The 17319-nt window shown below is 37.8% G+C and overlaps 1 protein-coding gene and 1 pseudogene across 21 annotated transcripts in view; one reads left to right on the top strand and one right to left on the bottom strand.

The window, feature by feature from the left end:
* Positions 1-17319, bottom strand: part of CADPS2 (calcium dependent secretion activator 2) — a 535725-nt gene that overhangs the window by 79289 nt on the left and 439117 nt on the right. For 13 of the 21 annotated variants that reach the window (XM_032305737.1, XM_032305741.1, XM_032305748.1 and 10 more), the window contains 2 exons: positions 13489-13592; positions 11775-11783 (listed from right to left, as the gene is read on the bottom strand). In XM_032305737.1, the coding sequence (XP_032161628.1) occupies positions 11775-11783; positions 13489-13592 (113 nt within the window). The remainder of the gene's footprint in view (positions 1-11774; positions 11784-13488; positions 13593-17319) is intronic. The other 8 variants (XM_032305738.1, XM_032305744.1, XM_032305749.1 and 5 more) reach the window with 1 other exon arrangement.
* Positions 6317-7757, top strand: LOC116569453 (annotated as a pseudogene).

The raw sequence follows: 17319 nt of genomic DNA, 5'->3' as shown, positions 1-17319 counted from the left end.
TCATAGTAGTTACGCTTAAATTAAGAGATACTAAAAATTTTTCCTTTTTCTGTTTTATATATTTTGCAAATGTTCTAAATTAAACTTGTATTTTTAAAGTAAAGTAATAAATGTCATTTTGCATTTTAATTCTGCTTTAGATTTCATATGTTACTCAATGCCAAATTTGCTTATTTAAAATTTGTGTATAAAATTTCTTCTCACATTTAAAAAATGTTACCTTTTATTTGTAGTACTTTAAAAAATAAATCTAAGGTCTAAAGCTCAAACATGCTCCAATGTAAATTAGGTACTCTGGTAGGTAGGTAGTCTTATCAAATCTTACATAGTCTCTCTGATGCTCAGCATTTTAATTTCACAAGGCTTGCTATTGCATATATGACTACATATGTGAATATTTTAATTTCTGCCACTTAAATTAGACTGTAAACACTACAAAGACAAGTCTGTACATGTTGCTTATTACTTTATACTCAGCTAGGTATTTTCTAATGCCTTCTGCTAATGGCAATAATCACCCTAAAAAATCTGCTGCTTAGATGAGTGAAAATACTATTTACTTTTTAGAAAGTTCTTGAAAACAATGTGGTCTGATAATGGATCATAGCCCCAACACCACCTGCCCATGGAACCTAGCAGCAGGCCCAATTTCCCATGGTCCCTGCCAGCCAGCTGGCCCAGAAATCCTACCAACCACAAAATTGCCAAATTGTTCCCTAAACTACTAAGTAGATAAACAGGACTATCATGAATAAGTTTGGGTTTTGTAAAGAAAAATCAAATCCAAATCAGATAACTCATACTGAAATGCAAAGTTTTTTTTTTTTTTTTTTTTTTAAAGATTTTATTTATTTATTTGTCAGAGAGAGAGCGAGTGAGAGCGAGCACAGGCAGACAGAGTGGAAGGCAGAGTCAGAGGGAGAAGCAGGCTCCCTGCGGAGCAAGGAGCCTGATGCGGGACTCGATCCCAGGACGCTGGGATCATGACCTGAGCTGAAGGCAGCTGCTTAACCAACTGAGCCACCCAGGCGTCCCTGAAATGCAAAGTTTTAAGTGTCTTTTTCTCTCAGATCTATTTGATTTATATTAAAGGAGCAAACTGTAATATAGGAAATTATGTGACTTTAAATGTGGCATGCATTTTAGAAGTTGGTCCAAGTAAATAAAAATACCTTTAACAGAGAGTCAGAGAGTCAGGTTTCCTAAGAAATCCATATTTAGATAAATAGAAGATATTAACAGTCAGCACTTTTTCCCCCCAGAGCCTTCACTGGGACGAATGTCAACAAAAAATTTAATATGGCAGTCTTGTATTTTAAGCTCAAGCTTTTGGGGATAAATTCTCAGGTCTTCTTCTTTTTCTTCTTCTTTTTTTAAGATTTTATTTATTTATTTGACAGAGAGAGACAGATCACAAGTAGGCAGAGAGGCGGGCAGAGAGGTGGGTAGAGAGAAAGGGGGGGAAATCAGGCTCCCTGTTGAGCAAAGAGCCCAATTGGGGCTCGATCCCAGAACCCTGAGATCATGACCCAAGCTGAAGGCAGAGGCTTAATCCACTGAGCCACCCAGGTGCCCTCATTATCAGGTCTTCTTTAATGTGCAAACTACAAATGCAACTGCCAGTATATGGTAATGGGAGTTAAAGAACGTAGAGTTCTTATGGAAAGATTACAATATAATTTTCTCTTAGCTCTTCAAGGACAGACTTTCAAAATGCTTGATTCCACTAATCTCATGCTTCAGTGAATAGACTGATTATTCCCCACTTATTAATGTGGCTGGGCTATGTGAAATCTGATATCAATTGATCAAGATGTTAGATTCAGTTATGGATGAAAATGGTCTCAATTCAACTTTTATGACTCTCATCATGAGAATGCAAAGTGTTAACGAAGGCTTTTTTTGAATCATAAAAGGGAAAAGTATTAATAAGGACTATTACCAGAAAAATTTGTTAATGGATACACAGTATAGAAGAATTACATTCTCACATCAGTAACATAGCTTGTATGTGTATGTGTGTGTGTGTGTGTGTATGTGTGTAGGGGGGTGGTAGTAAATTGTAGTGTTTCTGTATGTGATTAGATTTAAGTTATTACTTTAAAATGGACTGTTAAAAGGTCTGAAGTCCAGTTAAAAGGTAAATACTTGCCTAAGAATAGTTTAAGTGTAAATGAATTAAACAAGAGACACAGACTGAATAAGCAAATAAAACAACAAGATCCCATTATATGCTTTTGAGAGACTTTGGATTTAAGGACACACATAGGTTGAAAATGAAGGAATGGTAAAAGATATTCCATACAAATGGTAACCAAAAGAGAGCAAGGGTGATTATAATTACAGCAAACAAAACAGGCTTTAAGTAAAAACTGCCATAGGAGAAAAAGTGGGTCACTATATCATGATAAGAGGGTCAATTTACCAGGAAGATAAAACAATTATAAATATATATGCACCTAAATATATAAAACAAACACTGACAGATCTGAAAGGAGAAACAGAAAGCAATACAATTATGACAGGAGACTTCGATAGTACACTTTGAATAATCAACAGATCTCATCCAGATGGAAAATTAATAAGGAAACAGCAGACATGAATTACACTATAGACTAAATGGATCTAAGAGATAGATATACAACATTTTACCCAACAGCTGCAGACTGCACATTCTTATCAAACATACACCCAGGATAGATCTCATGCTAAGTCACAAAAAACTTAACTTTTGAAATCACCCCAAATGTCTTTTCCAGCAGCAGTGGAATGAGATTAGAAGTCAGTACAAAAGGAAAACAGAAAAATTTACAAAGACATGGAGGTAAACAAGACATTCTTGAACAACCTTTGGGTGGAAGAAGAAACAAGGGAAACAGAAATATATTGAGACAAACAAAAACCAAAACACAACATACCAAAATTTATGGGATGCAGTAAAAGCAGGACTAAGAAGGAAGTTTATAGCAATAAACATCTATATTAAAAAAGAAGAAAGATCTCAAACTATAACTCATGTCACATCTCAAGAAACTAGAAAAAGAAGAAAAAACTAAGTCTGGAATTAGGAAAAGAAAGAAAATAAGATTAGAGCTTAAATAAATGAAATTGAGAATACAAAACAATAGAAGAGATCAATGAAACTAAGAGTTAAGTTTCTTAAAATATAAATACGAACAAAGCTTTTGACTAATAAAAAGATAGAAAATCATAAATGAAAGAGAAGACATCGCAACAAATGCCACAGGAATAAAAAAGATTATAAGGGACCATTAACCAATGACTCATTGAATATGACACAAAAAGCACAGACAAGAAAAGCAAAAATACATAAGTAGGACCACATCAAAGGAAAAAGCTTCTGCATGGCAAAGGAGACCATCAATAAGATGAAAAGGCAACTTATGGAATGGGATAAAATATTTGTAAAAAGTTTATCTAATAAAAGGGTTAATATTCAAACATGTGTAAAGAACTTCTACAACTCAGTAGCACGAGAACCTCAAATAACTTGAATAAAAGATGAGCAAAGATCTGAATGGACATTTCTCTGAAGAAGCCTTACAAATGGCCAACAGCTATATGCAAAGGTCCTCAACATCATTAATCATAATTTGATTTTTCAAATGCAAATCAAAACCAAAATGAACTATCATCTCACTAGGATGGTTATTATTAAAAAAAAAAAAAAAAACACAAAACCCAAAAGGTAAGTTTTATTGAAGATGTAGAGAAAAGAGAAGTCTTGTATACCGTTGGTGAGAATGTAAATTGCTACAGCCACTATGGTAAACAGTATGGGGATTTCTCAAAAAATCAAAAATAGCAGTACCATATGACCTAGCAATCTCATTTCCGAGTTTACGTTTGAAGGAGTTGAAATCAGAATCTTCTTTTTTTTTTTTGAAACCAGAATTTTAAAGAGATATCTGCATTGCCATGTTCACTGTAGCATTATTCACAATAGCTAAGACATGGAAGCAATCTAGATATCCACCAATAGATGAATAAACAAAATATGACATTTATATACAATAGAATATTTTTCAGCCTTAGAAAAGAAGGAAATTGTGCCATTTGCAGCAACATGGTTAAGCCCAGAGGATGTTATGCTGAGTGAAATACCCCAGACACAAAAGGACAAATACTAAATGACCTCATTTAAATGAGGGATCTAAATAGTCAAATCCCTAGGAGCAGAGAGTAGAACTGTGGTTTCAGAGGATTGAATGCTTGGGGTGGGTGGAGGGGAGTGTGAAATAGGGAGGTATTAGTGAAAGGATACAAAGATTTGTTATATAAGACAAACCACTCTTAGAGATCTGTTGCACAGTATAGGGCCTATAGTTAACTGCTATTATTACCTACTCAGCATTTTGCTTAGAGGTTACATCTCCTGTAAAGTTAACTCACACAAGAAAGTAATGTGGATTTCTCTGGCTATCTGATCTCAGTTTTGTTTTAATTTGCATTTCTTTAATTAAGAATGAGTTTGAACACATTTTTCAAATGAATAAGGATCCCATACTGTTTTTAGTGAATTGTTTTTCAGGTCTTTCCCCCTTCCCTTAATAATTTTTTTTTTTTTTTTATTAAGTAAACTCTACACCCAACATGGGTCTTGAACTCATGACCCCAAGAGCAAGAGCCACAGACTCTACAGACTGACCCAGTTATGCACCCCCTTCCTTCCCTTTTAAAGTTTATCTTTTGCTGGTGTTACAACTTTTTAACCAAATAACTACAAAACATTCACACTTCTGGGATATAGAATTTTTTATTATTCTTCCAATCGAAACTAATCACTTAAAAAAGGATTCATCATACTATAGCCAGAGAAATCAATATTTACTTTCAAGAACTTTCTAAGAGATACATGGTTGTAAAACTTCCATTTAATTTCTTCAAAGGTAAATTACATTAAAACCACATGATAGTCAAACCACAAAACAAAATGGATTATAAAATATCAACACACTGGGTATTTTCTTTCTTTTTTTCTTTTTAAAAATATTTTATTTCTTTATTTGATAGAGACAAAGTGAAAGTTCAAGCAGGGGTAGGGGCAGAGGGAGAAACCCTGCTGAATGTGGAGCATGATGCAGGGCTAGAAGTGGGGCTGCTCAGCGCTTGAGCCCAGGACCCTGGGATCATGACTCAAGTCGAAGTCAGATACTTAACCAATTGGACCATCTTGTTGCCCCATCACATTGGGTACTTTCTTAAAAACTTGTATCACAAGAATAATGTTCAACATATTAATAAAAGAAATCACCATATGATGAATTAATGGGTGGCAAATATAAGAAAATATTGCCTACTAGGAAAAATACAGATATTAGACTTAGGGACACTCAATGCCTGGCTCAAGGCTTAGGACTTTGACTTTGCTGCTACAAATATATAAATGTGCAAAACTGCTGGAAATGGTATGCGCTATGTCATGAGCTATTGCTCTTTCAAAATATTACCTTTGAATCCTTTTAAACTGTCTACTAAAATGGGTATATGACAAGTAATACATAAGTAAACAAATAAAACAGTATAATTCCATGACATGGGTTTTACTCTTGTTTTTTAGAGCTATAGCAGTGACGGACCTGACACTCTAGGTCAAACAGGATAGAAATTCTAATAAAAATGCAGCATGAGGCACCTGAGGGGCTCAGTTTGTAAGTGTCTGACTCTTAACTTTGGCTCAGATCATGATCTCAGGGCTGTCAGACTGAGTCCCATGTTGGACTCCATGCTGACTGTGGAGCCTGCTTAAGGTTCTCTCTCATTCTCCCTCTGCCTCTCCCTGCTGGAGCTCTCTCTTAAAAAAAAAAAAAAATGCAGTACTGCAAAGACAGTTTAAAGTCTCACCTCTAGCTCATCATGCTTTTTCAAAAGATTAAAATTAAGAACATAGGGGTTTCTGGGTGGCTCAGTTGGTTAGGCAACTGCTTCGGCTTAGATCATGATCCTGGAGTCCCAAAATTGAATCCTGCATCGGGCTCCCTGCTCAGTGGGGAGTCTGTTTTTCCTTCTGACCCTCTGCCCTCTTATGGTTTCTCCCATTCTCTCTTTCTCTCAAATAAATAAATAAAATCTAAAAATAAAATTCAATAAAATTAAGAAAATAGCAATTATGTTAGGTCAGGATTATTTCAAGACTTGGAAAAATTTCCATAGCTCTTTTTTTTTTTTTTTTTCCATAGCTCTTTTTAAAGTGAACTTGGAAGACAAAGCCACAAGGGCAGAATGAAATAAAATGGAATAGAATTTTCTTTAAAAAAAAAGGGGGGGGGGGGAACTTTCCAGAACGCTCAGTGAGACGCGGAGGAGCGGCAGCTACCCGAGCTGCGCCCAGCAACGCGCTCCTTCCCGCTCCCCCACATCGGCCTCGGCCCTCTCACCGGCTGTAGAAAATGGTGAAAGAAACCACTTATTATGATGTTTTGGGGGTCAAACCCAATGCCACCCAAGAAGAACTGAAAAAGGCCTACAGGAAACTGGCTTTGAAGTACCACCCTGATAAGAATCCAAATGAAGGAGAGAAGCTTAAACAGATTTCTCAAGCTTATGAAGTACTCTCTGATGCAAAGAAAAGGAAATTATATGACAAAGGAGGTGAACAGGCAATTAAAGAAGGTGGAGCTGGTGGTGGTTTTGGCTCCCCCATGGACATCTTTGATATGTTTTTTGGAGGAGGAGGAAGAATGCAGAGAGAAAGGAGAGGTAAAAATGTTGTGCATCAGCTCTCAGTAACCTTAGAAGATTTATATAACGGTGCAACAAGAAAACTAGCTCTGCAAAAGAATGTGATTTGCGATAAATGTGAAGGCCGAGGTGGTAAGAAAGGAGCAGTTGAGTGTTGTCCCAATTGCCGAGGTACTGGAATGCAAATAAGAATTCATCAGATAGGACCTGGAATGGTTCAGCAAATTCAGTCTGTGTGCATGGAGTGCCAGGGCCATGGGGAACGGATCAGTCCTAAAGATAGATGTAAAAGCTGCAATGGAAGGAAGATAGTTCGAGAGAGGAAGATTCTAGAAGTTCATATTGACAAAGGCATGAAAGATGGCCAGAAGATAACATTCCATGGTGAGGGAGACCAAGAACCAGGACTGGAACCAGGAGATATTATCATTGTTTTAGATCAGAAGGACCATGCTGTTTTTACTCGGTGAGGAGAAGACCTTTTCATGTGTATGGACATACAGCTGGTTGAAGCACTGTGCGGTTTCCAAAAGCCAATATCTACTCTTGACAACCGAACCATTGTCATCACCTCTCATCCAGGTCAAATTGTCAAGCATGGAGATATCAAGTGTGTGCTAAATGAAGGCATGCCAATTTATCGTAGGCCATATGAGAAGGGTCACCTCATCATTGAATTTAAGGTAAATTTTCCTGAGAATGGCTTTCTGTCTCCTGATGAACTCTCTTTGCTGGAAAAACTCCTACCTGAGAGGAAGGAAGTAGAAGAGACTGATGAAATGGACCAGGTAGAACTGGTGGACTTTGATCCAAATCAGGAAAGACGGCGTCATTACAATGGGGAAGCATATGAGGATGATGAACATCATCCCAGGGGTGGTGTTCAGTGTCAGACCTCTTAATGGGGCCAGTGAATAACACTGCTGGCATTTTATGTGCAGTAGTGAATGAGTGAAGGACTATAATCATAGCTCACTACTTGCTATTGTTTTTGTTTTAATATTCAACTATAGTAGTGTTTTAAAAGTTAAATGAAGAATAAACTCAAATATTAAAAAAAAAAAAAGTATCTTCAGGATAGCAAGATTTTGCCATCAATTCAAAATTTTCATCCTGTTTTGCAGAAATATACATCTGTGTGTAAAACTGTATTCCTGACGAATGTCAGCCGGTCTGTGATGAAAGCTTTCAGCAATCACAGTTGTTGAAAAGGAAAAGCCAGGGTCACAGTCTGCTGCCTTAAGAACACAGGGTGGATTCTACACCGATCCCCTCATCTTTTCTGCCATCCTGCTGCGGGGCAGTCCTCTCCCCTCCGACTGTCAGTAAGAAGAGAGGCTGTGTGATGTCCTCCCCTGAGGACCACTTCATGGGAGATGGTAGAGGGTCCAGAGCACCAGGATCTCCACCAGGGTGAAGGAAGCCCCACTCAGAAATGCATACAGCTATAGTGCACTAACCAAGTCATGATCATCTGTGTTAAAGTCACCCTGGCTCTAATGCTAAGCCACTAATTAGTATAAATGAGATGGCAGAGGCAGAGGCAACGTTTAATTTGATTAAGAGGAAAATACAAAACAAAACTTGATGAAAAGTCTTTAGCCAAATCATTTCTATCCAAGTTCTAACAATAAAAATCTTATATAGTGAAAACAATATATGTGTCCGGGAGACAATACTTTAAAGCTGTGTTTGTTTTCTGAATGTTATTGGAAACAGTGGCAGCTAAGAAGGCACCCCGAACCTGGCAGTGAGTACTGAGCTTCTGCACGTAGTGGGGAGACTTGAACGCTCCTGGGCAAATCAGTTCCCTGGGTGGATTTCTATTTCCTCATCTGCAAAATGGCAATAATAATACTTGTCTGAATATCCCCTCGCATCGTAATGAAAATTCTATGAATATGAAAACCTCCTGATCTACAAAAGTAAAAAACTAATCACTATCAGTAATTACAGACATGAGCTGAAATCCATACTGATCTTATAATGTGAATTGAGATATTTTACATGCCAAGTATTGTTCTAAAGGCTCTTTATACGTTACATTGTTAACCCTCCAAATAACCCTTCCAGAAAGGTAGATGGCATAATTATCCTTAATTTGTTGGGTGGCAAATTCAGGGAGATTAAACGACTTGCCCAAAGTCAAATAGTTGGTAGGTGACAGAATAATAATTTGAATCCAGGTCAGCTGGAGTGCAGAGATCAAGCTCTTACATATGCAGACTCTTCTTAATTAACTATATATAGCACATTACCTGTCTGTCCGTCTGTATATCTATCATATTTTGCAGCTCAGACCACTGGTAATGTCCTGTTTTGTTTTATTTTTCTTCCTGTAAGAGCATCTATTAATATCTTATTTCTTTATATATTTTCTAATTTCTCTGAGGGAAGAGGCTTTTCATTACTTTTACACTCACCATCTAGTTAAAATTTATAATTTACAACCATAAAAAAGAAAATGGCTGCCTAAATGAGGAAACCTGTGAATCTGGTTTTGGGCTGCTGTGTGTGCTCATTTTTCCCCAAGAAAAGATTAGTTTGCAATCCTGTATTTTGTAGATGATCCTGAAAGTTCAGGAGATAGTCCAGTGTCTTGAATAACCTCTAGCCCCAACACACACACACACACACACACACACACACACACAGGCAATGTAACACTGATGGGCGACATTCTAGAAACATGTAAGCTGTTCTGAGGAGCCAGGAGAATAGACTAGAGGGTGACAGCTAAACCACTGTCAGGCCAACCATCAGTGTTTTACAACTCTTTCAATTCAACAAAATCACTCCCTAGTTGGGCTCATATATGAATATAGATATTGAAGTAACTGAGTGTGATGATAAACGGAAAATATCTTAAAGCATAAGTCAGGGTAAAATACTACTCTTATTGTTATATATTATTATATATACTATATGTATAGTATTAAAAATTACTAAATAATTAACAAACATTTTTGGTGGGATATTCATACCCATGGAATTTCATTTGAGAGTTACAGTGGCAAATGCAATTCTGCCTCTCTAACTCTCCCATCTCAAAACCACTTGCTGGTCTTCATCTTCCGTGATGAGGGGTATTTGTTGGACGAGAGTAATCTAACCCTAAACTTAAAACCACCTCTAAAAAAATGCTGGTTTATCTAAATGGCTATCTACCTGGCTGTCCAGATATAAATACTATGTAATTAACAGTAATTCAATTGTTGAGATTACTGAGATTTAGTTAGTAGTAGGTAGTAAACAGACCTTATTCATGAACAAATAACCAGACTTTAAGATGTTCCTTAGATGTGCATGCTAGTGAGAAAAGAAGATCACAGAGAAGCAAAATATATGGGAAAAAAATATCAAATACCCCTTCTCTTTGTGTTAGAATCCAACCAGAAACATAACCTGGTTCAGATGCTGATGTTTATGTGCGTGAGCAGATGTGCAACTGTGTGTATCCACACTGAACTCCTTTCCTGTCCTGCCTCTGTTGCTGGAGGGTCTGGGGCACAGGCAACTGAAGCGCAAGGTGAACCAGCTGCGTGCACTGAACCTGTGATGCAAATACCAAATTGCTGCCAAGCATCGTTTTTGCTTCAGTTATCACCGACATGGTGGACAATATTACATTTAGACTATTTTAGGGACCTAAGTCAAGAATCTGCTGTCATAATAACCAACAAAGAGGCAACTTGAGCTGTGCTTGAATTGATCTTATTGATCTTCTGATCCTTTCAGGACTCCATCCCCCTAGGCAGGGTCCTAGGCTACACCAGCCAGCAAGGAAAGGAAGAGAATGAATGGAAAGGGATATCTCCAGGCTTGCACCATAATCATCCGCTCTGCATTTACATCCCTGCTATGATGCCTGGTATGAAACTTGGCAACAGATCCAGGGTCAGACAACCCCTGCGCCCTTCTACTGAATGAAAAATAACAGTGTGGTTCTCTGCAAAGCGCCCAGGTCTGGAGTCCCATCACTAACCACCTGTGTGCATGTGGCAACTTGCTCAACCTTTCTGGGTCAGTTTTCTTATCAGTCCGATGGTGTATGTGGAGACAAAAGCCCAAGGCTTTCTCATCAGCATCTGGGACCTCCCGCCATCATCAAATGGAGAGGCCTTTGGATGAACGGTATACAGATCTGTTTGCCTAAATTCCTGGTCAGGCACAGTCTAGTCACTGGAATGTGGAGGCAGCCTTAAAGATCTTCTGGAAAGGATCTTAAGTGATCTTTTTAAAGAGAAAACAAGTCAGAAAAAAGCCTGAGAGAAGAGGTTAAGAGGCCATCCGAGAGAAGGGAGGACTGCCTTCTAAGCCAGTCACTGTCAAAAAATGTGAAGGACACAAAGATTGCTTGACCGGGAAATTGCTGAAAGATCCAAACAACCTCTTAGCCCCGAAAGTAAACTGCCCTTGGGAGACCGGTAGAATGAAAGTAAAAGAAGCCTGAGCAGGAGCCAAAGGGAGGGCTCTGTGAGGCAGACGTGCTGACCTCCACCAAGGGAGCCGAGCCCGGTGCTCTCTCACAGAGTAAAGAGACCCCAGCTTGAACATTCAGCAGAATAAAGATCAGTGCAGAGTTCAGTCTCCTAATTCACTCTGGAAATGACTTTAGAATCAGACCAATTCACTCCTCAGTATTGTTTGGAAAAGTTGGATCTTCTGGTTAAAAAAAGAAAAAGGCAGGGAACTTGGCTGGCTTAGTCAGTAGAGCATGTGACCCTTGATCTTGGGGGTTGTAAATTTGAGCCCCATGTTGGGTATAGAGATTACTTAAAAAATAAAATAAAAATCTTTAAAAAAAAGAAAAAAGAAAATGACAAAAAAAAAAGAGAGAGAGAAAACTGCATTATCCAAATCCTTTCAGCTGGCCTTAATTATGCATGCAATTATTAATAACACACAATTACCAAAACACAACAATTGTAAGCCCATTCCAAGAAATAGTCTTTAATTGGAAGGAGAACTACGTTGGCTTTAAAATTAACTATCGTCCAAGTGAGTTCTAACTTACCTTGACTAAAAAAGTTATTCCATGCTAGAATAATAGTGGGAACAGTTTTACTCACCTCTCTTCCCTGATGGATTCCAAGAATTTGGAAGCATTGGGGGATGGAAAATGCCATAGTGTTACTAAGCATTTTTAAAAGAGGTCATTGTAACAGTTCTATAGTTATAGTAGAATATTTATAAGTTATGATTATCTCTGTTCAGTAAAGTCAACCACATTTTTGTGGAGTGGAAAATACTATTTACGGTTTAATTGTGTTTGGATACATTATCTTTAACAAGCATGTAGTCATTGCATGGCATAGACAACATTTAATAATTATATTTAAAAACAGGAAAGTAATTATTTTCCTTACAAGGGCAGGAAAATTAAATAGTGTTTCTGTGAATTGTATGGGAATATTAGATGTACCTGTTTAGGTGAATTATACTGCAATTGCATATCCAATCAGAAATAGTTTTTAATTCAAAAGGTCTAATACTCTGATGATAATGGCTTTTAATAGAAGACAAAGACAACACATACATATATTTTATCACACAGTCATTCTCATTGTAACATAGCAGTGGTACCAGCCCAGAAACTATCCTCATGGGGATTCATTTCAAATTATTGAAGCAGCTGTTTCTTCAGTTTAAAATACAATATCCATAACAAGTTCACACATGACAGATGCAAGGTAAAAACTAGATTCCATAGTGTGAGCTAAAAGCAGATGTTTTGAATGATCATATTTATAACCAGATACAATAAATCTTAGTAACCTATAGTAAGGTTTCATGAATATTCTTTTTTAAAAATTTGCTTAAAATGTACTTCCTATAGTTTCTTATATTTTTGGGAACTTGGCTTCATTACATATAAATATTGTATAAATTCTTAAGTATCTGGGCTTAAAAATTTTTTTTTGCCCATTTCATGTGCTTCTTCAGGAATAAGAGCACTGTTAGAACAGTGAAATTTGTTATATTTACTTAATTCCATATATTTTCCCCATCCAATCTGTTCCAATTTTAGTATACATGCTGCCAAAGTGAGCACTCTCCACCCAATTCTAAGTGCCAAAAAAACCTTTTTTTTTTTTTTGTTTTGTTTAAATAAACTCATGACTATTAGAAAGAGGTTTGGAAAGACTATTAGAAAGACTTTTAAGTCTTAGAACAAGCAGTTGGCCTGGGGAAATACTACTCCACAGAGGGAATGTTAATATCTAATGAAAACTTCAGAAAACTATAAACAATAAAAGCTTAGTGAAAATTTTAAGAAAAGTCTGATGGTAAGAATAAAAGACTAGTTCTAAGTCATAGAGTTACGGATGTCTTCTATTTGATTTTGTTAAACAGCTTAACAACAGCTTAACAATAACCCACAACCTTCGGACCAACTTCTATTTGATTTTGTTATAGCGGATCACTACTTTTCCTTTTGCACACTGATGAATTTACATTTCCAAACTAAAGCAATCATGGCATCAAGAGATGGGGTTTGTGCTCTAGCTTTGCTTCTTACTACTGGTACATCTTTGGCAGACCCCATAAGCTCTCCCATGTGCTGGACTGTTGTCAGCAATAGATGACAAATCATACACACAAACGGCCCCTTCGTAACATATAGGAATTGTGTTTCAGGGAAATGCACACATGGTCTCAGGTTTTTACAGGTAGATGGCCACACGTATATCAAATCTATGGGCAGGCCACTCCCTCAGTGTTGTTCCCACTACAGCAAAGCATTATATGACGCTTTATATGACATTTAGAGCAAGTCATCACCTCTGCATGATGCTCTTCATTCTGCTGTAAGACTTCTATGCAGAGCTCTGCTAGATGAAGAACCTCTTCCAGCTTTCTAGCAGGAGGTGCCTGGTTCATGGTCTCTATGTTAAAAAGAAATCATAATAATGTGACCTTGAAAATAAAGAGCCAAACATATTCCAGTTTACAATGAGGAGACCAAGGGGTTGAAATAGAATAGAAAGCATATTTTTGAGAAATAAGAGATGCAAAATACACAAATAGATATGTTCTTAAAAAAAAAAAAAAAAACAACAAACAGTTCACCAGATTACAGAAAATATTTCACCCACAAAGCAATCCCAGGAACTGCAAGTGCTGTGACATTTAATATATAAGAACGAACAGGTGCATCAGCACATCAGATGCTCAACTTCCGCAACAAACAAGTTATAATTCTCCTCAAGGTCAAAAACACAAAGAGAGCAGATACCACAGTCTTTTCCTTCTCTCTGTATTGTATTACCAATACAATACCATTCTTACCAGATGAGTCATTCCTGACAGCAAAAACCATGGTTTTCTTTTTGTTGTTGTTGTTGCTACTTAAATTCTCAGCCTGAAATGTCTATATAGTTTAGGTTGATTAAATCAAGAAGTATAAAGTCACCTAAAGTAGTCTGACAACCTTCGATGAGCTGATTTCCTCCCTTCCTCCCCTATCCACCTTTATGTCACCCTGTCCCCTCCTCTATCTGCAGAGGGCTGGGGAGGCATTCTTTAAAGCTGAAGGTTCTTTCGGCATCGAGGCAAACTGGTATGAAAAGGCCAGGCCACAGATTAAGTACAGCTACCCTAAATTCAGTAACAGAGAAGGAAAAGCAGTTGATTTTAGAGATACAAGAAACTGGCAGAAATTAGAGGGGCCCTATGTAATGAAACCATTTCAAAATTGAATGTGAAGAACACTGTTTCCAATAAAGACATGGAAGATAAACCCTGTCTTATATTCATGGACTCTCTCTTTGTTCCAGGAAGGAGGTTGTAAGGAAGAGAAGTAAAATATTCAGAAAAAGAGCTTTTGCTGTGGAACCTAAGGAGTTTTGTTTTTTGGCAATGCATCTTTTCCTTTAACTTCTTTCTAAAACTTCAGCCTTAAATTTGGAGGATGCTCTTCCATTTGCTCGTTTCCGAAGGATATGCAATGATGCAGTGAAACATTGCTTATGGCTGGTGCTTGTTCATTAAACATTCACTGTAAGTTTACTATAGGTCCCGGTGTGATAAACATGGGGGTTTCCACTCCCTAACCCTGCACTCATCCTCCTAAACCTCCCTGCAGGATGGAAAACCACTGTTTGTCTGCGACAGGGATCAAGAGCAGAAAACCAGTCTGCCAAACACCACGTAATAGAGTGTGCCTACAATGTTCTTAACTGTGAGAAGTAGGAGGTATAAGCCATGCCCCTGATCTTAAACAACTCAGACTCCAACAATCACTACTGAAAGGATACTTAGACATCAACTATCCAATCTTCCATCTGTTTCATGATCACTTCAACATCCTCAAAAGAGGGTGAAGTCAAGGAGGCTCATGACTTTGCAAGACAGTCTACTCCACTTGGGGGCAGCTCTACTTACTTAAGTCTGGTGAGGAAGACAAGATCCTTAAGAAGAGTTTGGAAACATTGTAAAGCAAATATGGCAGTAATGTAGGAGAGGTGAGAACGGCTGAGAGCAGGTGGGTTTGGGGAGAGGAATCAGCAGGAATGTAAGTAGGATCTGAAGCAGGTCCTAAAGGAATAACAAATGACCTGGGTAAGTAGAGGATGGGTTTTTAGAAATGATTGTGTGACAGAGATGCAGTGCATTCCAAAGGAAGTTGATGATGATGATGATTACAAATGTTACCATTTACTGAGAGCCAATGAATGTGTCAGGCATAGCACCAGGCACTTTCCATGCATCATCACACTAAATTCCTCAAAAGCTCTAAGTTGTTTGGTTATTTGTCCATGTAACTTGTAGATAAGGAAACAAGCTTGGACAGGTGAAGTGCAACAGCTAGCAAGTGGAGTAGGTGAGACCTGAGCTTAATGTGGGCTCTAACCCTCTCTGCCTTGCCCTTGGCTGGCTGGAGTACAAACGTGCTGGAGAACAATGGGTGATGAGCCCCAGGTCAGACGGTGGCAGGCTTTCGGTGAGATGATAAGTACGCTGTATAACTATGTCCTGTGTCTAACTTAAAGTAAGTGTTTCTTTGTAAGGCTTCAAACTAAATTCATTTTAGGAAAATGCATCTGTGGTTGTGTAGAAAAAAACGATTGGTGAGGTTGTACAACCCGGGTCAGGTCTAGAAAACAGAGAACTATGGGAAGATGATAGCGGAAACAGAATAGGGAGGTGCAGGGATGCACTGAAGAAAGAAATTGCAAGCCCTTGTGAGTAACTAGAAATTGCAAGCCACAGAGGAGAATGACCCCAAGGTTCGGAGACTGTGGCTCAGGGAGTGAGGGCGCATGGTTGATGAAGCTAGGGAATGGGTCTTCAGTGGGACATTCCATATATTTTAGGACTAATTTCCATATATGTATAAATTAGTTATTCTAAACTAAAAAGATAAGTAAGCATTGCAAAATCTGCACACATACAGGGAATTAAGATATTTGGATTCTCTGCCTACGAAACTCCTACTTATCACCGAAGATACAACTTGAACGTTACCTTAAATGTGGGACCTTTTCAAAGTTGGTGGTCTGAATGAGTTGCTCCTCTCTCTGAGCTTCCCTCTTATGCACTTATGAGCCTGTTTACTCCACAGTGTCCAAATCAAAGTCAGAGACGGGGTCTCGTTATCTTCTGCTCTCAATATCACAGGTACCTAACGAGTGTTTACTGACAATACAAGAACACTTTCTTTTTTTTTAAAGAAAAACCCTGTTAAAAGTAAAATCAATACCCAAATTATTTCAAGTAACTGTGTGTGAGATGGCAAATAGCTCTTCTGTCACTAACACACCAATGGTGGACTAGTCAGCAAGTCTACCAATGACGTGCAGCAGCAGTCCGAGAACGAAGCTCAAAAAACTGATGGGCGCTGTGTTCTTAAAGGATTTGACAAAGACTTCTTTGTAAAAGAGTTCTTAAAATAATTTTTAATTCTCAAGAGCATGCCACTTCTATGCCTTAATTTTTCCATCTTGAGATGGAAAGTGGTGAATTACATTGAGAACTCAGAGCCCAAGGGATTTAGGGATTAGGAATAGGTTTTAGGGTGTGTCCTTCGAATTATATGCTAATTTCTGTGTAGAGAGGCATTTGGAGGTGAGAAGGATTGTAACTTTCAGGTTTTCAAAGTGGTCCATAAGCCAAATACATGCTAAGAGTCCACTGAACTGTATAATTTCTACACTTCTAGCTAGTGAATTCTATGCCTCCTATAAATATAAGTGTTGGGCTTTCTTGACATTGTATTATATTGTTTAAACATATTCCTATGTTTATTTTACATCACGTTTCATAAGCAAATAGAAAGGCAACAATCTTCATTTTTGTCACAAAAGAATTTATTTTTCCTACCTACTTCAGTACATCATTACTGAATCCTTACAAGCATTCTGCCAGTTAGATAATCATGGCCCTCATTTCCAGATTAGGAAAAAGAGTTCTTGGGAGAGGTTAAAGAACGTGTCCAAGGTCATACAGGGCACTAGCTGAGAGAGAATTAAAATCTTACCTCTGCTGCCAAGTAAACAGCAGTAAGACAAAGACTTGAAATCTTTTTCACTTTCAGCTCTCCGAATAACATACACACATACACACATGCTAAACTGCTCGTATATATTCAATAGAAAATTCTGAAATGGCTGA

Source organism: Mustela erminea, chromosome 11 (genome assembly GCF_009829155.1).
Source record: "Mustela erminea isolate mMusErm1 chromosome 11, mMusErm1.Pri, whole genome shotgun sequence".
In the NCBI taxonomy this organism is placed as follows: Eukaryota; Metazoa; Chordata; class Mammalia; order Carnivora; family Mustelidae; genus Mustela; species Mustela erminea.
The sequence above is the reverse complement of the archived record's forward strand: the minus strand, read 5'-3'. Positions and strand labels throughout refer to the sequence as shown.